The 25,389-nt window shown below is 47.7% G+C and overlaps 1 protein-coding gene across 1 annotated transcript in view; it reads left to right on the plus strand.

The window, feature by feature from the left end:
- CPLX1 (complexin 1) overlaps positions 1–24,785 on the plus strand; it is a 199,143-nt gene extending 174,358 nt beyond the window's left edge. Inside the window, exon 4 of the mRNA XM_050943245.1 lies at positions 21,554–24,785. Coding sequence (XP_050799202.1) covers positions 21,554–21,751 — 198 coding nt within the window. The 3' untranslated portion in view covers positions 21,752–24,785. The remainder of the gene's footprint in view (positions 1–21,553) is intronic.
- Positions 24,786–25,389: the final 604 nt, after the last annotated feature.

The following is a 25,389-nucleotide window of genomic DNA, read 5'->3' on the forward strand; positions in this document are numbered from 1 at the left end:
TCCCGGGCTACCACTCACATCACCCAGCTGTGCGCATGGGAGAACAGCCACAGCTCCTTCCTCTTCCGTGCAGGTGGGTGGGGAACGGGTGGGCAAGGCCAGGGAGTGGGCGGCCCCTTGGCTACATCACCATAACTCACTAGCTAGCACAGCTGAGCTGGCGTGGAAGGGGAAGTCATCTGCACCAGGTATAGGACTGGTTCAGATCGCTGCCCCCACCCTAGATCAAAGGCTTATGGTGATGTCCTATTGGGAATGTCCTACAGAGACCTCGTCAGCTCACAGAGGAGCCTTGGGCCCTGAGGGTATAGCCAGCAGCGTGACCTTTAACAGGACAGCCCAGGATCTCTGCTATATGTCCTGGAGACCTCTTACAGCAATCCCAGTTGTTGCGACTGGGCATCTCATTGTGGCTGCTGTGTTGGGTGTTTGCCCTTGAGCTTCTGACTCATTTGTGCTGCTGCTGCTGCTGCTGGCACCATTCTCAGTCTCGACACAGTCTGTGTTTTTCAAGTGTTGTTAAAAAAAGAAAAGAAATGCAACCTTCCCTGAAGATATTCCACCAGGGAAAGCTGCCGGTCAAAGTGGGAGCAACATTACTAATGGCTGCTAATTAAATTAATTAAAACAAAACAGTTTTCTATGTTTGGAATCTTTCCTTTCAGACGTTCTCTTTTTTCTCATCCAGTGCAGCACAGCTAGTGCCTGCACTGTTATTAGGGATTGTAGTCTATAGAGAGTCCCACGCCTGCTTTGAAAACGCTGACGTGGAGAGAATCCCAGGCAATCCAAAATCTGAACGCAGCCAGAATGGTCAAACAAATATAGTTTCCACCTGTCTTCACTGAATACTAATGTGCTGTCTTGGGGGCTGCCTCAGTTTGCTGGCAGGTGTATGATGAAATATTGATGTGCAATCGCCTGAGGAACATTGCATCTTCAGTGATGAGCCCTGTCTTTCAACAGGATGTGACTATGCAGTGAGGTCAGATTTCCTTCCCTCTGTTTTTCTGTCATTAAGATCTGGAGGCACTGATGGCCAGGGAATAAGGAAATGAGGAGATTCCTACATGTGAACATCCAGCAGGAGAAGGAATAATTCATCTGAAATATTGTGGCAATATTTAATTTAAGGGTGGGATTTTCAAAGGGGCCTATCTGAGGACAGGCACCCTACTCCATTCATCCTTATTGAGCCTCTGAAAATCACAGCCTAAATAAAGAACATAAGAACGGCCATACTGGGTCAGACCAAAGGTCCATCTAGCCCAGTATCCTGTCTACTGACAGTGGCCAGTGCCAGGTTCCCAGAGGGAATGAACAGAACAGGGAATCATCAAGTGATCCATCCCCTGTCGCCCATTCCCAGCTTCTGGCAAACAGAGGCTAGGGACACCATCCCTGCCCATCCTGGCTAATAGCTATTGTTGGACCTATCTCCATGAACTTATCTAGACCAATGATCAAATGTCAAAAGATAAGCTGCCATTCCTATCACTAACAACCCTAGGGGAGCAATAGGCCTTGGCGGCGTGGTAAGTTTTAAACAGCGCGGGTCAAAAAAAATCAGGAAAATGTTCTCAAACTTTTGCAGTGCATATGTCCCTTTTTCCTCAGAAAAAAATGTCAGAATTGGAAATGACCAGCTCTGTTACCAAAGTACATTTCACAGTTTGGAAAAAGCTGACAGTAAAAACACCTTTCTTCATTGCACAAGGTGCTCCCAAAACCCGCTGCTTGACCTCCTCTGTCCCAGCTCCATCATACCTCCCGTTCCATTGGGATGCCCTGGGAAGATGTGCTTTGGGGTGAAAGCAGCAACTGATCAGAGCCTAGCAGCCATGGAGAGCCAGATGGCAACACTGCTCAGGACCTGCAGGGAAGTGGTAGTTCCAGAGACGTGCATGTTGCAGGTCCCACCATAGCGTTGTTGTTAGGAGGTTTCAGATACCCACTGTCTCATCTTCACTTTGGGGCTGGCCCCTGTTCCCTAGATCCCAACAGGATTGGACAATAAGCTCTTTGATTGCCCCCGTCCTGTCCTAAGCCATTCATTTTAAAGGGCACATTTTCAGACTCAGTGCTGGAGGGCTGAGTAGGCTGCATCCTAAGACGCAAGGTCGCAAGTAGAAACTTCTTCGAACCTTTGCAGAAGGTCAGTTCAAGGGATGAATGGAGGTTCAGATCAGTTCTTGTCTTATTCAGACTAGCTCACCCATCCCTTATCTGAACAGAAGTGCCCTCTTCATGGGCTGCTTTTCACTATACACTTTCCTCTCTATTCTGTGCTGCTTCACCAGTATCCCTGCATTGAACTCACTACTGCGCCCAAGTGCTCATGTTCCAATGCTTTGTTCTCCAGAGCATTGTCACAGGGCACTGCTCAGAGCTCTGACTCAAGGCTGCTCTCCTCCGACAATCAAACTTTACATAGTCTCTTGTGCCGATGAGTCAGCTGTCCTGTCCATCCCGCCTTTGTTCTAGTTTTCTAGCCTGTACTTTGTATGCGGCACAGGCCTATTTGTGCAGCTCTTGCAGCTATAATTGGTTTTAGAGGCAGTGTTCACATTTACAAAGGAGTCTTTTGTGGCAATAAACACTGAGACCTGAAAGGCTTTCCTCGGTGGCACAGCAAAAGCCTGCAACAAAAGACTCCCCGCACTTATCGACAGCATCAGTTTGGGCCATTAAAAGACAAATGATTTTGTGTACATATCTGAGTTTGAGGCACTTGGTTTACGTTTTGTTTTATAGCTGAAGAACATCTAGCCACAATATTAGTGACTCGAATGGACGGAAAGCATGTAATTTAGGAATGCCTAGGATACACGCTGGTCTGGGTCTGCCGCACTGCAGGCTTGTGTGGATAATTTAGGCTCACTAAATCCTGCCCATGGAGGAATATTAACTGGTCGGAGAGGGGAAATACAGGGTTCCTGCTATGGTGATGGCAGCTATATGATGACCTGGCTCGTTGGGGGTAATGCAGGCAGGGGTGTATGCGAGCACTGCTTTAAGAGCAGCAGCACCTATTCCAGTATAGCTTGTACTCTGCTGTGTGGCTTGAGCATTGGACTGGAATTCAGGAGATGTGAGTTCTATTCTTGGCTCTGCCAGTGACTTTGGGCACCTCAGTTTCCCCATCTGTGAAAGGGGGAGAGTGATACTGTCTTCCTTTGTGATCTCCTGAGGAAAAGCACCGAAGAAGAGTTAGGGGCGAGGGTGATTATTTCATGGCTCAGGGCCTGGCTTTAACAAAATCCCAAGGTGTTATTTGTATAAAGAAAAAATACACCAGCCCCAGACAAACAAAAGAATCTCCCGCCCACCTGCCCTGAGAACAGAGGGCACCCGTGCATTGCAGAGTCAAGGCCTGCCCACCAGGAAGACCCAGCCCCTAAACAGTTACAGTTAGTTTTACTACTAGCTGTCGTTAGCTCACCTGCTGTGGAGGCCTACAGATAGAAAGGCCTGTCCACCACAGCAGTCACACCTTGGAGCGGGGGAGCACGGGCAGACATAGTAGCCAGACCTTCTCAAAACAGCCCCCTCCACCCTGAGGTATTCCAGAGGGCAGAGGCTCCATACGCCCTCTTCTGCCGAGTGTACCCATGCAATATAGGCAGCAGATTACCCTCCCCATGGTCCACCTGCTTCAATATTTTGAATGTTAACTCTCCAAGGCAGGGACTGTCTCTCACTGTGTCTGTACAGCCCCTAGCATGTGGGGGCCATGTAACAACCTGAACTCTAAATCCAGTCGTTCTGCACATAATAACCCTATCTCCAACAATGGCCAGCTCCAACTGCTTCCAGAGAAGGTGAGAGAAACCCCCAATAGGTAAATGTGGGGCAATCTGCCCCGCCTCACGAGGGGTCAATCTCCTGCTAACCCCTAATAGTTGGAGATTAGTTTAAGACCTACATGAGGTTTTAGTAATTTTGAAAATAACTCCTTGGTCATTTCAAGTACAAGCAGTGCCCTGAAATCACACTCTCTCTAGCGTACATAAGGGCTAGGTATTGTTTGCATTATATAAAGATGATGCGCACTACAAAGGAGATGAGTATCAGCATGTCCATTATACAGATGGGGAAACTGAGGCATAGGGAGGCACCATGACTTGCCTTAGGTCACCCAGCAGGCCAGTGGTTGAGCTGGGAATAGAGCCATTGTCTCCCTGTCCAGTGCTCTATCCCTTAGTCTATACTGCCTCCCAGTTTGGTGCAGGTTGGTGCATTTGTAGGTCTTTATTATTCAGTAATTCACCCCACAAAGGCTCTGTGGACCAAATTTTGCCATACCAAAAGCTTTTTAAATACCTTCTGGTCCTACGAGGCACGACAGGGCCCCTTTCAGACTGTAGTTATCTTTCATTTTGCTAGCTCAAGTTGTTCAAGATGCAACCACAACTGCTCTTGCACAGAGACCTTCATTCAAAGATTTCCAAGTGCTTTGCAAATGTTAAATGAATTCAGCCCCCTTTCCCGCTGTAAATCACCTCCTGCTGTCAGAGCACAGAGCGGTGAAATGACTGCTCCAAGCTCATACAATGAATCAGGATAGGACCCAGGTGCCTTGTGCCCCACTCTCTCTTTTGATGACCGGCCCATTCTCTCACTTCTTTGGGGCCTAGTGGGGCAGGTACTGAACTGGGAGTCAGGTGACCTGCATGCTCTTCCTATTTATGGTCTTCTGGGTGATCTTGGGCAGGTAATTTCATCTCCCTGTGCCTCAGTTTCCCTCTCTGTAAAACGAGGAATGATCCTGATCTCCTTTGTAAAGTGCTTTGAGCTCTATCAATGGAAAGAGCTGGGAATTATTGTTGTTTAAAGGCTGTGACAGATAAATATACATGCAGTATGATCTCACTGAATTCTCTTTGCTCCTGGAAGCTTTATTCTTCTGTCCCAATTCTTCCTTGCTTTTTTAATGGGATTTAAAAGCATTTTTTGCATTTTGGAGTGAAGTTCAATTCAAAGGGTTGAAAATAATTGATTAATCACCTTTGATTTCACTGAGTCTTGACTCAGCCCAATGGTCTTTTCAGACGTATTATCGGGCAGAGTGTTGTAATGAGAGGATGCACACAAGGGGGAATGGTACAGTTTGATTGTATTCAACAAAATCCCAAGAGCTGCCTAGAAAACCGAACTCGCCTCACAACAAGTACTAGATAATCACCGAGCTCACCTCACCGGAGCTTTTAGCAAAGCTGGATTCTGCCTCGCTGCCCGGACTGCAAAACCGATGCGGGAAAATTGGAAGAGGCAATTGAAAAATATATAAATAAATGGAACCTTTGGATGAGCCTAACACAGTGTCAAAATGTGTGTCCAGTAATCACTTCCATTTAAGGAAGCTATTCAAGACAGACTTCCTTTATGAGACGTGCCGCAAAGCAACACTTTGGGCTTCCTTGCAATGGCATCATATTGACCCGATGCTCCATTGGAATGTGCGTCCATGAACATTCCGAGTCCCCATCTGCCCGAAAACATTCTATGCCGTCCGGATTGCACCACACCTGGAAAAAAACAGATGCAAGCATGATATCTGGCTCCATTATCCAAGGGGAAGGTCATCCTGGGGGGCCGGGTTCCCTCCAGCTTTGCCCCCAGGAGTTCAGAGAGCTCATGGTGTTATGATCCACTCAGGGGCGGCTCTAGCTTTTTTGCCGCCCCAAGCACGGCAGTCAGGCAGCCTTCGGCGGCTTGCCTGCGGGAGGTCCCCGGTCCCGTGGATTCAGTGGCTTGCCTGCAGGAGGTCCATCTGTCCCACGGCTTCGGCGTACCCACTGCCAAATTGCCGCTGAATCCGTGGGACGAGCGGACCTCCTGCAGGCAAGCCACTGAAGGCTGCCTGACTGCCGCCCTTGCAGAGACTGGCAGACTGCCCCACCCCCCCCGGCTTCCCACCCCAGGCACACGCTTGGAGCGCTGGTGCCTGGAGCCGCTGCTGGATCCACTGGTCCTTGGAGATCAGACCCAGCATCTTCAACAAGAAAAGCCCTGGCCTCTGCCACATGAGCTGGATGAATGCTCTGATAGTTACCAGTCGGCAATAGATTTTAGAGTCACCGAGACCATCACTAGAGCAAGATGTGATCGCATTCAATAGGGCCCTCCTGTTGCTTCTGCCAGTGCTGCTCTACCACGCTCACAGAGGATACAAGGCCCACTGGGACTTGCATTGGGGCCAGTGTAAATCCCACATATGGGCTGCAGAGGAGAGGGGAAGGTACTACACCCCCTTACCTGGGAATCACAGTAACAGAGATGTCTGCTTTACGTCAGGTCAGCTACTGCTTCTGAAAGCTTCCTTCCTTGGCTGGCTGTTGCGAGATGCTCAGCTCTCCCCAGTTGCTGCTTTAACATGTCCATAAGCTCATTTTCATGCTTAGCTGGCCCTCTTCCTATCTCTTTGGCTGACAGGTCTGTTTTGAAACTCAATCATGGGAGTCCACAAGCTCATTATATTTCTTCTCCTTTAGAGAGCCAGGGAAGAGCAGGCTCCCCACTCCTGTTAGATCATAAGAGAGCAGAGGGCTTGGGGAAGAACACAATGACAAAGTCAGTGGGTCTCTGGCATCCTTCCCAAGCATTCAGTTGACAAACTGCATCATTTTGGTGAGCAGGACGTGTGCTTCAGTTTGAGAAGAGTCTTCAATGATTGTGAACGTATCTACAGAGAAGGAAGGATGATCTTGTGGGTAAGGCACTGGACAGGTCCAACTCTGCCACTGGTTTCCTGTGTGATCTCAGGCAGGTCACTTTATCTCACGGGTCTCAGTTCCTCCTCTATAAAATGGGAATAATATTACCCTACCTTGCAGGAATGTTTCTTATGTGAGGTGCTTAGCATCTATAATGAAGGTGGCAATGTCTGAACATAGGCTGAAGAGGGAGCAGCCTCTGTGGTAGTGGATCTCAACTAGGAAAGTGAATTTGGGCTAGAGAAGGACTTAATGTCTTTTGGGCAATAATATCACTTCATAGAATCATAGAAATGAAGGGCTGGAAGGGACCTCGAGAAGTCATCTAATCCAGCCCCCTGTGCTGAAGCAGGAGCAAGGGAACCTAGACCATTCCTGACAGGTGTTTGTCCAACCTGTTCATAAGAATCTCTGGTGATCAGGATTCCACAACCTCCCTTGGAAGCCTGTTCCAGAGCTAAACTACCTGTATAGTTAGATTAGATACTAGGAAAATCTTTCTAAGTGTCCTTTGCTGCAGATTAAGCCCATAATTTCTTGTCCTACCTTCAGTGGACATGAAGAACAATTGATCACAGTCCTCTTTATAATAAGCCTTAAAATATCTGAAGACTTCCTACAATACCTTTTCATTTCACTCTCCTACTGTGGCCATATGTACTGTGCTCTGTCATTTTTTCGTAGTGGGTACTACATTCAAAGTACTTTGAGCACTTTTATCAAATATACAGTACAGCATAGACTTGTAATGTGAAGATCAACTGCACCTACTTGAAAACAAATGTAACATGCCAGAGACAGAACACACTTCAAACCTTTTTTAATTCATCATTAGTGGTTCCCTAGAAATTCTGAAGGACCCATACAGGGAGAGTTTAAATAATTCAGGTGTCAATCGCTAACCTCCAGAAGAATTAGACACTTGAGATTTAGCTTCTGAATGTCACTTGACTTTGATTTATGGTTTGTGAAGGTTCTTGTGATCAATGCGGCAATCCTCAGAATTGCGTGTCCAACCAGCACAAATTCAGCAACACAGAGCAGTAACAGTCCCTGAGCCTCCCAAGCTGCAGATGAGCTCCTCGTCTTCTCTAAGGGGGCAGACAGGTGTTCTCGTTTGCTGGCTGACGGCATCAATGTCACGCATCACTTGGGACTATCGGCTCCTCCCAGCACTGAGCCACGAACATCCACATGGGGCCTTTCTTATAACATGGCCAGACATGTGCTGCTGGGTTAGGAGCACTCCGCAGCTACTGCAATAATTGAGAAGATAATGGATGAGACTGTGAAAAGGAAAATAGAGCTCTTCACACCTGGCAAGCAGGGTCTGGCAAAGCAGATGACTGTGCCTAATGGAGCATCCTGGGTGCTTATAATAAATTGGACAGCTCTAATTTGTTCTGGCTGTACTGGGAGGAGGCAGGTGTATTTGGGGTTGATGCCTTGAGCCTGGTGTGTGTGTGTGTCTGTGTAGCTCCAGGACTTTGCGCCATTTGCATATATAAAGAATTGGATGCAAATTGTTGCAGTGCTTGGTGAAGCAAATCAGTCCCCCCTTCCCACCCAGGAATAAATGTTCTGTGCAACAATATACAACATCGCTGGTCCTAGGGCGGAACCTGGATACTCTTAAGTGTCAGTGATCAGGAGGCAGAATTGAGTGTGTATGAAAACCAGTAGGAAAGGTGATTCTAACGTCCAGTGCCGGTGCTTCCCATCTGTTATTATTGCGTCTTCTCCCTTCCCTTCAGCTTGTGTCCATTACTTTTAAGGAGTCATTTGGCTCATCCATTATGTCTTCCATTCTCTCGCTCTGGCCATCTCTCTTGCTGTCTGTTTTGTTTCGAAGCCCCAACAGCAAGGACACGTCACAATCCCTGCTCTTCAGAAATAATTAGTTCCTACCGCTGAATGGGCCTGCAGCGATTTCCGCTCCCCTAAAATAGCTTTGTAATTGTTAAAGCACCAGACACCGTTTTCTGTACTCTGCAGAAGTGCTGTGGTGAGTGGCCGGGCTTGCTGATCCCCATGGTCCCATACTTGTGCCTTGGTCCTGCTCTAAGTAGCAATCTTTGTTATTTGTGTTTCAGGAGCTAGCAGAGGCCCCAGGCAGGTACTGGGATCTCATTGTGCTAGGGGCTGTACATATATCTAAAAAAACCCACAGTCTGTGCCTCAGAGAGCTTACTGTCTCAGAACCAGCGGCTTGGTCCTACTCCCAACATAGTGTTGTCATGAGTCAAATCTGGTCCCAGCGCACAGCCTAGAAAACTTGAAGGCAGACCTGATCCACTGCCAACTCGACAGGTGGGGCACACCAACTATTCGAAGACACTGAACAGCAATTCAATAAGTAAATTTTAGACGTTAGTTTTCAAAAGCCTGGATTTTCTGAACATTGTTCAATTTCCTTTCTCATTTCTGGTGCCTGTTGAGTCTGCCAGCACCTGGGCTGATCCTCCGACTGAAAAACGTGAGCTGTGAAAGAGTCATTTTCAACCTTCACAGAGAGCAGTGCTTGTTCCCTAGCTGAAAACTCGAGGTGGCCTGGACTTTGTCGATGATTTTTTTTTTGTCTGAAAAAAACAGTTCATCAAACCTGAAACTGTGGGAAACATCGGTTTTGATGAGTCTTGTGTCAGGCAGGGGTGGTAGATCCAGGATGGAATTTCTGGTGAAAGAGTGCGTGAGACTAGGATACCCAATAACCCTGGGTGAAGGATCTGTCCTGGGGTATGTGAAACCCAGATTCAAGTACCCCCTCTGACTGGTTTGCAGCAGAGATTTGAACCTGGGTCTCTCTCTGAGGTATATCTACCCAGCAGTTGAGAGGAGTCATTGCCTGGAAGGAAGACAGACATGAGCTAGCACCTAGAAATAGCTCATGCTAGCTGCCTGAGTAGGCGACCATGGGGTCGGGTGGAACTGTACTTGAGGGGCTGGGGCTAACAGACCCTCAAAGACATTTCCAGTGGTGCTCCCTGCAGTGCTGGTAATGGAGCCCTATGAGCTGAAAACCAGTTCATTGGAATAATAACCCACAAGCAGTACTTGGCTTAATACCGGGGCTTTGTTCTCAGATCCCCTTTGAATGATTCAGTCAGTCACTCTGGGCCTGATCCAAAGCCCTTTGGTGCCTGTTTACGCCTTCACAAGGCACCATCTGGTGGACTGTGGACCACACTGCTGAGGAAGTGATGATTCTCCATCTCCTGAGGTCTTCTGTTCCAAGCGGGTACCTTTCTGGAAGAGAGGCTTCAGTCACACGCAAGTAATTGGGCTCCGTACAGGAGGAACCTGATGGAATTCTCTGAGCTTTGTTATACGAGATGTCAGACTGGATGATTTAATGGTCCCTGCTGGATTTAAAGTCTATGAATCTATGAATTGAGCAAGCACTTACACACATACCTGACATAATGAGCATGCACAGTCCCATTGACTTCAACCTCACGTACTGAACATTAAACATGTGCTTACGTACCTTGCAGAACTGGGCTCTGTATTGATGCAAGTAGTGGCATGAAAATCCACGGCATTCATCGATGACATACAGATCTGAGCACGATTTTCAAAGCCTTCATAGTGAAACAATAGTGATAATTTCCCTAAAGCAAAACAAACAGGCGTTTGGCACCTTGATTGGTGAGTTAAGGACACGATTGTGCTTCCATACAAGGCAGTGGAACAACTCCCAATGACTTCCATGGGGTAGGATTGGACCTGAGAGCTGTGCTACTGGCTAACAGTCCGTCCAGCTCCTCCTAACCCTAATTAGCACCCGGGCTGCTCTCATTTCTCCCGAGCTGTCTGGCATAGCTCTAGATCACTGCCTGCTTGTGGCAGCGGGGTTATCCCATGAAAACGTTCTGTAACCCTGGGGATAATTAGGATTAAAATTACAAGGGGTTTTCGGAACAGGAGCAAAAAATAGACACCGAGCGAAAGAACCAGTTCACCTTAATGTCAAAATATGCGGAAGAACAGGGTGCCGCTAAGACACAGCTGCAAACTAGCCATGAATTAAGAGAAACTTAGAAATATGCACGTGCAAGTGATCGGGGCGTAACACACTGTGAAAAATGCAAGCCTGAGCAAAGTGCGCTGGAGAATCAAGCACGGGTGACTGCCATGGATGTGCTCTAAAATGCTGGTTCAAAGCAAGACACAACCACCTAGGGGGGAGGGGGAAGGAATGCCCAGAACATCTGCCCTTGATTTTTCTTTCAATGCCTGGCAGTGCACATATCCTGCTTCTAAATCTTATCGTGGCGGAATGAACAGACTGGCTGGCAGTTACTTATAGGTTCACTGTTAGACGTCTTCTAGGGGGAAGTGGTGAGCTGGATTCCACCCCTCTTTTCTCACGCTGAATACCAGCACACGGCATAAATAGTGCCACTGACTGAGCGGGATCAGGAAGGGGCTCCAAGCTCGGATGTATTCAGTGTAGACAAGGAAATCCCCACCCCAATTGCTGATGAACAGGTCTCATTGCTAGTTCCCTAGGTCTTGCCACGGTGCTATGCATTTTTCAGAGGTGTATGAAACCAGGCCCCTGCCCCGAAGAGCATGTTACACCCCACAGGGACAGAGCATGGGCTAGTACAGGGGCGGCCGAACTTTTTGGCCCGAGGGCCGCATCAGGTTTAGTAAATTGTATGGAGGGCCAGTTAGAGGAGGGGGTCGTGGCCCGGCCCTCACCTCCTATCTGCCCCCCCCCGGACACCTGCTCTATCCAACCCGTCCTGTTCCCTGATGGGCCCCCCCAGGATCCCTGCCCATCCAACCACTCCTTCTCTCTGTCCCTGACTGCTCCTGGAATCCCTGCCCCTGACTGCCCCCTGCCACCCCATCCAACCCCCCTCCTTTCTGACTGCCTCCCCCAGACCCCTGTCCCCATTCAACCCCCCTGTTTTCCCCCCAACCGCCCCAACCCCTGTCCGCACCCCTGCCCCGTGACCACCCCGCTGAACTCCCCTGTCCTAAGTCCAACCTCCCCGCTCCCTTACCGCGCTGCCTGGAGCACCAGTGGCTGGCGGCGCTGGAGCCTGGCCATGCTGCGGCCACCGCCACCACACAGCACAGAGACTGGGTCAGGTCGCGGCTCTGCAGCTGCGCTGGCCCAGGAGCTCACAGCCCAGCCGCCCAGAGCATTGCGCCAGCATCGGAGCGAGCTGAGGCTGCGGGGGAGGGTCCTCCCTCCCTGACCAGGAGCTCAAGGGCCAGGCAGACGGTCCTGGCCCGCGGTCCGTAGTTTGCCCACCCCTGGTCTAATAGCTGCGGCCCGGGGCTGTGGGTCCAGTTCCTAGCTCTGCTGCTGACCTGCTGGGTGAAGCTGAGCCAGTTGCTTCACCTTTGTGTTGGGCCTCTGGCTGGCTTGTCTGTTTCGACTGCAAGCCTTTTGGGCCGAGGCTTGTCCCCGAGTGTGCCAGGGACAGGCAGCTATGCCTCAGCTGGGCTCGCTACATACTACTGTAATACAAATACAAACTGGCCATGGGCAGGGACGTTGGGCGGGGGGGACCGAGAGCACCCCCCACCCATCTCCCCGCCCCCCAGGGTGCACCGCCCAGGGCAGGTGGAGGGTCCAGGTCTCCCCACAGCAGCCCGGGTTCCCTGGGCTGCTCGTACCACAGCCCAGCTTCTGGCCAGGGCAGGGGGTCAGGGCTTTGGGGAAAGGGGAGGAACAGGAGGCAGGGCCCCGTGGCGAGTGGGAGGTAAGTCCCACCTCAGCCTCTCATCGCGAAGAGGCTGGTGCTGCTCGCAGGGGCTGTGCTTTGCGGTGGGGTGGTGATCACGTTATCAGCTCCCCCGTCGCTAAGCCCAGCCCCTGTTGCTCCACACCTGCCCAAGGTTACTGCACTCATGTTAAAAAGTGGGTGGACATGGCCCCCCTGTCTCCCCTGGTTCTGGCGCTCCTGGGTCTCCAGGGTCTCTTTGTGCCCAGGGCCCCAGTAAATCTGAATCTGCCTCGGGGCTGGATGGCAGCCATTAAACCCTTCCAACATAAGAATGTTGGGAGCAAACAGGGACACACAGAGCCCCTGGCATGCAGGAGTAGGAGGGGAACCCGGGAGTGGGGGGGACACAGAGCCCCTGGCATGCAGGAATAGGAGGGGAACCCAGGAGTGGGGGGGACACAGAGCCCCTGGCATGCAGGAGTAGGAGGGGAACCCGGGAGTGGGGGGGACACAGAGCCCCTGGCATGCAGGAATAGGAGGGGAACCCAGGAGTGGGGGGGACACAGAGCCCCTGGCATGCAGGAGTAGGAGAGGAACCCGGGGGTTGGGGGGACACAGAGCCCCTGGCATGCAGGAGTAGGAGGGGAACCTGGGGGTGGGGGGGGACACACAGACATCCTCACATGTGGCGGAGGGGAATTAGGGGGCACACAGAGCTCCTGGCATGGAGGGTGGGAAGGGAACCTGTGGGGGGACACATAGAGCCCCCAGCATGTGGTGGAGGGGAAGTAGGAGGCACACAGAGCCCCTGGCATGGAGGGGAACCCAGGGGAGATACACAGACCTCCTGGCATGTGGTGGAGGAGAAGTAGGGGGCACACAGAGCCCCTGTCATGGAGGGTGGGAAGGGAACCTGTGGGGGGACACACACAGCCCCCATCATGTGGTGGAGGGGAAGTAAGAGGCACACAGAGCCCCTGGCATGGAGGATGGGAAGGGAACCCAGGGGAGATACACAGACCTCCTGGCATGTGGTGGAGGGGAAGTAGAGGGCACACAGAGCCCCTACCAGGAGGGCAGGGTGAGGGGAGTTGCAGGGAGATGAGTGGAGGGATGCAAGGAGACATTGGTCTACATGCAATGAGCCACCAGCAGCTCTGCACCGTGCAGCCTCCTAGTGGTAAGTTCTGCTCCCGTGTCACTCAGTTGCCAAGCTCACCTCAGGCACAAAGCAGCTGTAAATGGAAGGACAGATAGAAGAGACAGGAGGGGATGAGATCCAAAACTCCCCCCCTCACCAAACAACCTCCTGTCTCTTTTTCCATCTTTCCTGGTATTTTATTTCCTGTCTCTTTTGCACTCTGCCTGCTTTGCTCTTGAGCTGTGCATGCCCAACCGACCATCTGGCCTTGGAGCACGTTTTCCAGGCAGACCAGGTTCTGCCTGGCTTTTTTCTACCATTAATAAACGTAATCAACATGGGAACGACTCAGCACAGAAATCTACAGGGCTGCATGAAACGAAAACTCAAACGTAGGGAAACGTTTTTGTGCTGTGCCCAGGGAACTGTTGAAAGTCGAATAATTCCCAGTGTGCTGTGCTAAATATATACCCCATTATGTTATCTAAAAATCCTTTCTCTACCTTCCTTTCTCCATTCAACCCACCACACTGCCGAGACAGCCAGGGTCTGTTTAGTTTGGCAGTCCGTCCGGAGTGATTTGGGATGACCACTTGTGAATCCTTTTAATGTGCTGACCTCATCAACCCTTGGCAGAGCCAGAAATTAAATGGATCTGTTTAGGTACTGTATTCTTAGCTCTGCCACAGTCAAATGTATCACCAATATTTTTCCATATTATTTCTCTCCCCTTCTGACTTGTCTGAGTTTCATTATGGAGTTAAATTAATGAATACAAACAAAATGGCAAAAACCAAACAAACAGACCCATACTGTTCAACTAAGGAAATCTTTCATATTTGGGTTAAGCGATAACAGACCAGATCCTTAAGCTGGTATCACCCCAGTGCCATAAATTGATTGATACTGGTTTTTGCCAGCTGGGAATCTGTCCCATTGACCTCAGTGGAGCAACATCAATTTCCTTGCCAATTAACACCAGCTGGAGAACTCGCCCACTGAAGGGACATTTGTATTTTTGGCTGCTGGTTCCTCTTAGATGATTTCTTAACTTTGCAGCAACTTGAGCATTTCTTCCAACAGCTGCTCTGAACATAAACACCCAACTTGGCTACCTGGCAAGTTACTGTGTGTCTGCTTTGAGCAGGGGATTGGACTAGATGATTTCCTCAGGTCTCTTCCAACCCTAATATCTATGATTCTACGTAGCAAGCCAGGGTGTGACTCTACAGCTACCCTGCTACAGTGCAGCGAAAGTCCAGTATTAACCAAGCCTCCCTCTGGAACTTTCACTGCTCAGTAGCTGAGTCCAAGTGGGACGTTACGGCGGCAAACCGGGTGCTGTAGATTCACAGCCTGGCTTGCCGTGGAGAACTTGAGAGAAATTGCAGAGGGAAATATTTTTAGTGTGTTAACTTCCGTTTTGCAAGGACCCCAGATCATAGTTTAGGTGAAAGCAAAATAATTAACTGCCAAAAAAGAGTTGAAATAATTTGAAATGGTTACAGAGCAAAATGGTCATTATTCTTTAATCATGATGGGAGTTGGCATGGATATTTCCGGAGATCACCACATTAATATATTAACTCATTGAATCTGAGCATATTTAGCAGTTTTCCCCAGTCAGGCCCACAATGTTTATTTTAATTTTGTTACCTGTCAAGTAAATTGCACAGGATGACAGAAGCTGATTCTGAGACAAGCTTATATAAGAAACAAACAAGTGGAATGTCAGGCAGACCTTTCCGAATCTATATAATTGGTTCCTTGTTCCAGGACAATCACAGAGTATAGTTTAAATGGAAAGGTGCCTGTTGAGCATTCAAATCATTTTGCAGCTGAAGCGAAACTGACATGTTTTTCAGTACCTGCGGAAGCTGTTATTCACCTGGGGAAGCTACGTCAATTTCACTAGCGGCAAAACCAAATTTTTAGCTCTTGTAAGCATCGCTTTTTCACTCCCCCCTCCCCTCTAATGTGCGTGTTTCGGTGCACATGGAACGACAGGTCAGCGCTGCAGCCCAGCTGCCACTGTCAATTTGTTTCAATTTGAACAGTGCCCATGCAGTCACCAGAATTCGTAATTGCGACAGGAAGATCTTCGCAGGAGTAGCGGTCACACTGGTTTTGCTTCTGCTGCCAATCTAAAGCCCCTCATAAATACAATTAAACAGAAAACGCCATCCACGATCTTTTCAGAACATGCTTTTTCATGTTTTCTGCTTTTATTTTAAAAAAAAGAGCAATTTTTTGTTCTCTTTTGGTTTTGTGGGAACGAAGGTGAATGGGGAATAACAGACTGGGCTGAGTAAGGAGAGATGACACATCTGTAACATGGGGATAATAGTACTGACCTCCTTTTGGAAAGCACTTTGAGATCTGCTGGTGGAAAGCTCTGTATAAGAGCGGGGTGTGTTCGGGGGGGGGAGTGGTATGGGGGTCCAGACAGTGCACCTATGGAATGGATAGTCCAGGGCTAAGCATGTGGAAGGAATTCTTTGACTGACCATTCAGCCCTGACTAGAGGCATGCAGTCTCTTGTTGTCCTTCTCAGTAGCCCTAATCCTGATTCATTGCCCAAGGTCCTGTATTAGCAAAGCACTTACATGTGCTTCATTCCCACTGAAGCCAGTGGGACCAACCCATGTGCCTACAGTTATGCACATGCTTAAATTCTTTGCTGACTTCAGACTGAAGTGCATAATGACCACATCAGGTTTCATGAGGCAATGCTTCCATTCCTGCAGCCGGGGACATATGCTCGCCTGGTCTAGCTCGCACGCCTTATGCTATGCTGCCTGACACATGCAGCATGTTACAGTCCAATCAGAGCAGAGTTGCATGGCAATGGCTCATGGCTCTCCCTCGGCCCCGAGACTCTGTCGCCCAGCTTGTGGATGCTTTGTGGATAATTGCATGCCCGCTTCTGGGGAAGAACAGACAAACATGTATGGGCAGTGACATCCAGGACTCCCAGCTCTACAGTGCTGTAAATGAGCCAGTCCACATCTCACTCTATTGACTGAACTTGCAACGTAAGTGGTGAAGAACCTTCCTGTTGGCCTTCTGCACAGGGTGAATTCCACCCTTCATGTAGTACATGATTGAAACTGTGCAGCTGTTGTGGCATGTAGAAAGACATCTGCTTTTTCAGGCTACTGGCACTCTGAAAGACAAAAGCATTTGAGAGTTATCAAAAGGCATACTTAGAATCTCTGCATTTTCCTTGCATTGTCACAGAGTCACAAAGTCTCCGACGACCACTGCAGAATAGAGAAATCAGGAATATCACAGTGGGTGGAACCAGTTTACCCACTCGGCACTCTGGTGTAACCAAAGAATGAGAGAGAGATTTCAGTTGAAAGCCATGTATAGGGATGTGCATATTTGATGGAGATTATCTAACATTTGTCAGCTAACTGAACTACACGGAGCAGCCCATGGAGAGAAATGCACAGAAAAATGTCTCATGCTGTATTATTATTTAGTGTGGCTGGTACAAAAGTAAAATGTTGAAACCATTTAAATGTAAGGGGAATCATTCAGCAGATGACAGCCGTAAGAGAAGCAATTCTCTACCGCTATTCTAGAGAACTGGAGTATGGTATCAGTAGTCTTGCAGGGAAGTGAAACCATCACTCCCATAACAGAGCCCAGTTCTACCACCACAGAACCCAGGTCAGCATGATGTCTCACATTAATCATGTGATTAATCAGACTACTCACTTATTTAAAGTGAAGTCCATGCTTAAGTACCTTCCCAGATCAGGCCTACAATGTGACTTTGTTGGCTAAAGCTGTGTTTCATCACTGGCTACAGTAGGTCACTCCCATGAGTCCAGTCTCTCATTTAAGTATTTGCAGGGTTGGGCCCTGATTGAACTGGGCTGGAAACGGTTTTCACAGCCCCTGACATTTTTGAGATATCAGAAAAAAAAAATCCCATTCCAACTTGGGATGAAAAGTTGAAAGCTCAAAAAAGTCCATTGACTAAAAATCTGGAGGGGGGGGGGAATATTGGTTTGTGTCAAGCAAAACATTTACTTTGATTTCCACCCTTTATTTATTTATGTACGCAGCTTAAATTTCTAAAGACAGTTTTCTGGAGGAGGAAGGCCAGAATTGTCTTGTGTTGAAAATATCAAAATGTTTTGAAAGTTTTTGGTTATTAAAAAAAAAAAAAACTTTCAAGTTGAAAATTGCATCCTGGCTGAACCTTTGCCATGAAAAGCTTCAGTTTCCATGAACTGGCATTTTTGACAAAAAAATGTTTTGTCGAAAACTTCACAACTAGTTCTAACCCTGAGTCATATGGGTAGATGGCCATATATGGTTTGTTTCTTTTTCTTGCTGACACTTCACTATAGCCAATACTATGTCTCCTCCAAAGCTGTGATGTTTCTATGCAGTGCCTCGCACCCATTAAAGCAGCAGTCTGCAGTTCCAAGCATCCCCTTGATTTGTGCTGACTGAGAAGGTGACAGAATTAAACCACATGATGGTTACCAGACTAGTCATCAACATGAAAATGAAAGCTTGTTAAAATAAAACGCACGGATTCCAGAAAGTGATGCTTGATGTCAATAGGAGACGCAGGTGCTCCGCACCTTGGAAAATCAGGCTCATGGAGGTAGGAGAAAGTTATTCCTTCAGCTCAAGTAGTAGAGGTTTGTGGTGGTCATCTGAAAGGCTGGTGTTCCAGCCCTGTTGCTGTGCCATGGTGTCAGGTGATATAATTTTGTTGTTGTTTTGCTGGCTTTCCCCCCAGTTTTCTGTATTTAAGAATGATCTATTTAAGGCACACAGTGGGAAAATATCCTTAAAAACAGGTTTTATAGTGGAAAAAACATCATAATCCATCTGCTACGGAGTGACATGCAACAAAACACACTGTGGTCATTTATCACACACTCCAGGCTCTTCCATCATAACTTCACAGGTTAGAAGTTTGAACCTCCATCTATCATGTGGGGAGAATCCTACTTCCCTTCCTTTGGAAAGCATGTTGAGATACAAAGAAACGTATCATTGTTTTCCATTTAAATTCTTCTCCTTTGGCTGGCAAGGCAAAGCCTGTGGATGCAGTGCACTGTGGGATAAGTAGTGACATGTGTCTGTCATTGGCTAGGAGTAAGAGTCAATTTAAAACAACATCACTGCCTTTCTTGAGTGCAAAAATTGGAGTCTTTTCCTCTGTAATGCCCCACTAATGGAAATTCCTTCTGCATCCCATCTTTTGGCTCATGAAAATAGTAAAATGCTGCCATTGGCCCCTCACCTAACTAAGGAATAATTTGTCTTACATAACCTTTCCATGAAATGTCATTGGATTTGAATGGAGGGTATTCGAGTGCTGCCTAGCATCAAATGGAGGTAAAGTAATGAGACGAATATCCCCGACACACACATAAAACGGGGCTGGCATTTGCAATTAATTGGACTTTAAGGAAAGCGTTCCTTTAATCTCCCATATTAATTGTGAGAATCTGTCCCTTTGAAACTTAATGGGGAGGGGGAGGGATGGCAGGAAAACTTTTCTTCAATAGAAAATGTTTTGGAGTTTCTTGCTGAGACCTGCCACACTTTGGTGTCAGAGAGTTTGAGAGAGAAAGGCGATGAATTGTTGGCATTACAACAAATTATGCCAGCTTTATGTAATGGGAGAAATAAAAAGAGCAAATCACGAAAAGTGCATCTGCAGCGTGCCTATTCAACAGCACAGTACTAATGATACCAGGAAAATACCGAGCACTTTGTGCCACTCTAATCCTTTGATCTCTTTGAAATTCCATGTAATTTTCTTTTCAAAAACACTTATTCTTGCAAAGTGTTTTGCTGGCCTTTACAAAGGTTCAGGCTAGTTAGTCTCTCTGTGAATCTGTTGTATTAAATTTAATCTTAATTCCATTCAGGGCTTTAATTAGAATGTGGGCAAGATGGAAGGAAGGAATATGGACGCATTCAGAGCAGGCAGACAGGTCATTCCATAGAAAATCTAACCTACACCTAGACTCCTCTTCATCAATTCAGCTAAATTGAAATGAAGGTGAGCCTACAAGAGTGGCTTAAGGGTATTTTGGATGCTGTAGGTTCGTACATAACTGTCAAAGCTGAAGTGCTTTTTCTAATATCCCCGTGAGCTCAAAGCAACTTCTTCTGGAAGTAACAGGAACCTCTGAAAATACCCTGAAAAGTGTAATGGCCATCGGGGAATTGGGAGTGATGATAAAGAAATTTTTCCTTGAGGTGGGTCAAACCCAGATCTTGGAAGCCAAGACCTGTCCAATCTTATGCCTTTTTCTGAAACACCTGGTTCTGACCACTGTCATAGACAGGATAATTGTGCTAGCTGGATCCCTGGTCTGACCCAGTCTGGCAGGTCTTACCTTTCTCTGGTGAATGCTGCTGTTTAAATATAGAACCCTAGAATAAAATTCTGTTACTCATGTAGAGTCTCGGCTTCCTGACTTTAATTCTCAGGGAGAGTAGCAAATCTCCACTCCACTTGCAGGCTTGAGAATGTTTCTGTTCAAACAGTAATGAGTCAGATCCGTACACAGGAGTACAGAAGCTTGCTGTGCCTACAGAGGCTGCAGCTCAGAAGAAGGTATGTTTTGAGCTCAAAGGTCTAATTCCTATCTAAATGATAAGAAAGAGGCGAGATACAGGGCCACATTAGTCTGCTAAACTCACCCCTCTGCTTTCATGGATTGCTGTCGGCTGCTAATCATTTTTTCCTCCGCAGTGCTATTACCACCTGGCCCCAGGATAGAAAATGAAGGCCTGGTCTACACTTAAAATTGAGGTTGGCATAGCTACTTGGTCACAGGTGTGAAAAATCCACACCCCTTGACATTGTAGCTTGCTGATCTAACCCCGATGTAGGTCAACAGAAGAATGCTTCCGTCAACTTAGCAACCATCGCTCAGGGAGGTGGTGTTCCTGCACTGACATAAAAATAATTTCAGTCAGTGAAGGCTGTGTCTACACAATGGGATTATGCTGGCATAGCTTCAGCCCTGTAGTGATGCCGGTGTATTCCCTGTAGTGTAGACATACCAAAGTCTTGTGCTGCGTCGAGTCCTCCTCAATTGTGCATCGTGTTGACCTAACTCTGCTCCCGGGGTAAAGTGCCCCTTGACTTCGCAGGTTCAGTGTTAGGGTTTGTCTACCCAGGGACACTCAGGGCTTGTCTTCGGATACCGTCAACACAGTGCTGTCTACATAGGGAGGCTAGGTCAGTATAACTACATTGCTATGGAGTGTGGATTTTTCACCGCCCTGAGCAATGTCATTATACACGTTTGCAGTGTAGACCTGGTCTCAGAAAAGTTAATCCAGTTTGACTAAAGGTGTGAATTTGAAGTGCATTAGTTCACCTGCATTAACCCCTGTATGGATGCTCTTTTGAATTCAAGTTTCCTGAATTTGGTTTAGCTTAATTCACTTTCAAAGCGAATTAAGCTAAACTATATTCAGGCCACTGTAAATACTGAACAGGGGCATCCACCCAGGCATTTAATGTGGTTTAACTAATCCACTTTAAAAGTGAATTCAGATTAATTTTCCTGAGTGCCTCCATGTAGACACACTCTTATGCTAACACTGAGCGCTATGGATAATGCCACCTAAACGTTTTAAAGTTTAAGAAATGCAAGTTTGTATTGTCCTGGTGAGGGACATAATCATTAGAGTAATGGGCAGTGCTTAGGAGGGGCTACTTTCAACAGGATATCTCTGCTCCCTGGGTAGGGAACAGAAGGCTGCTAACCATTATGCAGATATTGCAGCAGTCAGAGGCACAGTTTTATTTTCATTGGCACCTCAGGTTTCTATAGCAGGGCTGAACTGACATTTGGAAGCAGGCTCCTATTTAAAGGTTCATGATTATTTAACACCATGCGCTGCGGTGAGCCGGGAGCCTTGTCAGAGCAAATGTCAATGTTTGACGGACCCCCTCCGCCACTGTGTTCGCTGGGTGTCTGACAGTGTGTTCTTTCCCCCTGCAGTACGGGATAAAGAAGAAGGAAGAAAGAGAAGCTGAGGCCCAGGCCGCGCTGGAAGCCAATGCCGAGGGGAGTCTGACCCGTCCAAAGAAGGCCATACCCCCCGGCTGTGGGGATGAGGAAGAGGAGGAAGAGGAGAGTATTCTAGACACAGTCATCAAATATCTACCTGGCCCTCTTCAAGACATGTTCAAGAAGTAACGGCTGCAGCCTGTTGGACTGTCATGAACAGTAAAGCAATGGATTTCTCCAATGAGAATTTACAATCTTGCCACACATCACACAACCCCACCCTCTTCCCCCACTCTACCCCCCCCGACCTCTCCCCTGGCCCCCTGAGATTCCATCCATTCCTATTTTGTACATAGTCGCATCCAGTAGACGCCTCTGAATGGGTGTAAGGATTAACGAGCTGCAGTCTACACAACTTTTATTATAAGCCATAGTACTATGTATGTTAAATAAGACAACTGTACATTAAACAGCAAAGAAAAAGCCTCATGTTTGTTTCCATCCAAAGCAGGAGGAATGGTCACGAACAGGGAGCAGTGGCTTCTTTTATTTTCCTTAATTATTATTATAATTTTTAATATGATCGTTGATCAAGCCACCCTGGCTGTTCATTGTTGGGTACATCTCTTGTAGCAAGGGATGCCTCCATCTCCCATGGAAACAGACCTTTTCCGTTTTATTCCATAACCCTCATAAATAAGAGATCATTTGAAAAGTGAACCATGTGCAGCTCCTGTCTCCAACACCGTTCTCAGAGCTGCGGAAGAGCTGAGCCTTCTGCACCAGGTGTTCATGGTAGAAACCAACCGCCTCAGAATCTAAGCAAGAGTCTTGTTGCTTTGGGAATAGCCATACAATGAATAGCATGACCAGTGTGTAGTGTGGACGGTGCTGTCTTTAGATCTAGGCCAGACTGGTTCGCTAGTGTTGTAGTACCGGACGTCCCAACCCAGGGGCCTTAGAAGCCCACCGCTGAGTGGAGTGGATACTTAGATTCCCCAACATTCCGCTTTCGGCAAAGATTCCCCAGTGGCATATTCAATCCTGCCATTCCCAGCTGTGTTTCCAGGAATAGCATTTTAGCTCCAGCAAATGCTCTGTTCCCGCAGGTGGCATCAGAGAGGGGTGGGCTTCTGGTCAGAGAGCAGGCCCAGGAGGCAGGAACTGCTTCTGAGTTTTAGTCTTGATTCTGACTCTGATTCCATCTGTGACCTTGAACAAGTCACTTAACCTCTCTGTCCCAGTCCCCCCGTCTATACACTGGAGATAATAATACTTACCTACCTCACAGGGATGTTGTGAGGGTCAATCGGTGAAAGCTTGTACAGGAGCTAAGTATTATTATAACATTGAGTGGCATCACTGGGTACTTGCACATTTACCTGGTGGTGGGAAGGTGGGACCAGGACTCTCCTACCGTCGCATTTCAAACCTTCTCGGATTCAGATGGATTTAGAATGTCTCCCAACCTAATAGTGTCAGATAACACATTGTCCCCAGATGCTGCTGCCTTGCTCCCGCAGTGAATATATGTGTACAGTCTTATTTGTGACACCGTTATTCATCATTTCATCTGGTCTGTTGTTTGTAGAGCTGACCTTCAGTTCTGGGACTCTTTCAGCTCAGCGTCACTGTAGATGTCTGGAGCTTCTGGTCAGCATCACGTCTTGGTCTCACGAGAAAAGAAACTGTCTCAGGAGACTTCTAACGAGCGGATTGTTTGCCTGGCAGAATTACACTGCCACATGCCCTGTGCTAGCCCAGGCTTGGAAAACAAATGGTTACTCATTATTTCCAACATATTTGCAAGTAAATAGCCACTTAGCATGGATGACAGAGGGAAAAATATCCCATAGATGCAGATTTAGTAGGAGGCATAATTCAGCTCTGTGTGCCTGCTGCCGACTGGTGTGAGAACGAGACATTTATATTTGCTACTATAAAACCAATTGTAGAGTTAAGTACGCCTGGGATTGCCAGTGTAGAATATCCTGTTCATCTACTGCCAAATTGTAGGACCGGTGCAATTTCCAGCTGGGGTTAGTGGATGCATTGCTGTTGACTTCCGTGGAAGTGTACCTGCTTAGTCCCAGTGAGTCTGGGTTTTGCTTTGAATACTCATTCTGAATTTTGTTTTTTCCTGAGTTTGATAAAATCTTTGGGACAGAGGCTCTGCTGGTGTAGACAGACCAAACTTCCCTGCACTGAGCAGTGCTATAACCATTGAGCACCAGCAGAGAACTTGGTCCTTCCATTCCATAGATAGCATCAGAGCGAGTCCATTGGCTCCAGTGAGACTATTCGTGTGCTTAAAGCTGGGCATATGCTTAAGCATCTTTCTGAATTGGGCTCCTAATTAGATTCTTACATGAGCCAGGCAGGAGCAATCTGTGCTGGATTTAAGCAGAGGAGGTGGAATAAGGCTGTACATGCTGTCCCTTGAGCATCACCTATAGAATCACACATACCAACTGCAACAGACTGCCTGCAGGCTGTACACTCCCTGCCACTTATGGACCAGTGTAATGAGCATGCTCCAAACCCCTAGTGCATGCTGAAGGACTTGTGCTTTCCTTCGCACTCCGCGTCCAGAGAATTTGCTAGTGTAGGGATAGGATTTAGAAAACTACCCCATGAAAGTTGTGTGCTGGATGCTGAGAGCTGCAAGTCAGCCTCCCAAGGGCAAAAGCAGACTGTTGTGACATCTTAAGATAGCGTTGTCATTGGTTGGCTGCGCTTTCACTAAAGAGAGATGAATTTCTCCCTTAAGACTTCAGTCGCCGACATTGTTTCTTATCTTTGTGCCTAGATTTGAGATCGGAGCAGCCGTCAGTGATCTGTCATTTCCTAATGAAAGCGCTCAGCTCTCCGTTTCCAGAGCCCATTTGTTTCCTTTTAAAGTATAAAAGTCATTCCTCATCCTTAAAGCCACTCTCACCCCAGCAGCCTGCAAAAACTACTGTAGGTTCCACAAGTAAGTGGACATTGCTCAATCTGCTCCTGCTTTACTCACCACTCGTCCTTTGGCCATCAGCAGCGATTTCCTTTCCTCTCCATGCGAGCTCCAGTCCCGAGACACAAGCAGAGCCTGCTGTCTTGCCTTTTCTTTTCTCTTCTCTTGTTGTTCTATATTGGGTTTTTCAGGGTCTGTCTTGTGGAGACAAAATACATTGTTCTGTCCAGCTGTAGGTGACTTTACAAGTCTTTGGTTTAACCAAATGGGTCAGAGGTAATACAGGAGCCTGTGCGGCATGGTCTCACAGATCACAAGCAAGTGTTGCTGCTCCTGGGGAGACAAGTGGGTTTGTTTTTTAAAAGTTCCACTCCCCTCTTCGATTTGTCCTTCTAGGAGACTGAAATTGCACAAAAATATGGGGCCTGTGTAGTCTTTCCGTCAGATCCACTGGGCTTGGCCTCAAGATCATAAAGCAGAATTGGGAGAGCCGTTTGTCTGGCATAATTCACAAGGTCTATTATTAGTGCCGTCAGAACCATTGTAGGGTTTCCCAGCTCGTCCCAGCTGTAGCCAATATCCCTCTCACTTGAGCTCCCAACGTATGATCTAGTCCCTCTGCCATTAAACTCAACAGGAGTTTGTCATTGACCACGGACTTCAGGGGGAGCAGGTCTGAGCCCCCAGTTTTTTATTGTCATTCGTTCAGTAAAGAAACCCGATGGATAGGATATTCTGCCTGTGAATTACATATAGGTCAGTCCCTATGGGGAGAAAGGCAGCATGCGCTGACAAGATTTGCCTCCAATAACTTTTTGGACCTTAACTAAGTTATGGGCCAACTCAGAGGGTTTCTCCAGCTCCAAAGTGCCTC

This window comes from Gopherus flavomarginatus, chromosome 3, assembly GCF_025201925.1.
Source record: "Gopherus flavomarginatus isolate rGopFla2 chromosome 3, rGopFla2.mat.asm, whole genome shotgun sequence".
Lineage (NCBI taxonomy): Eukaryota > Metazoa > Chordata > Testudines > Testudinidae > Gopherus > Gopherus flavomarginatus.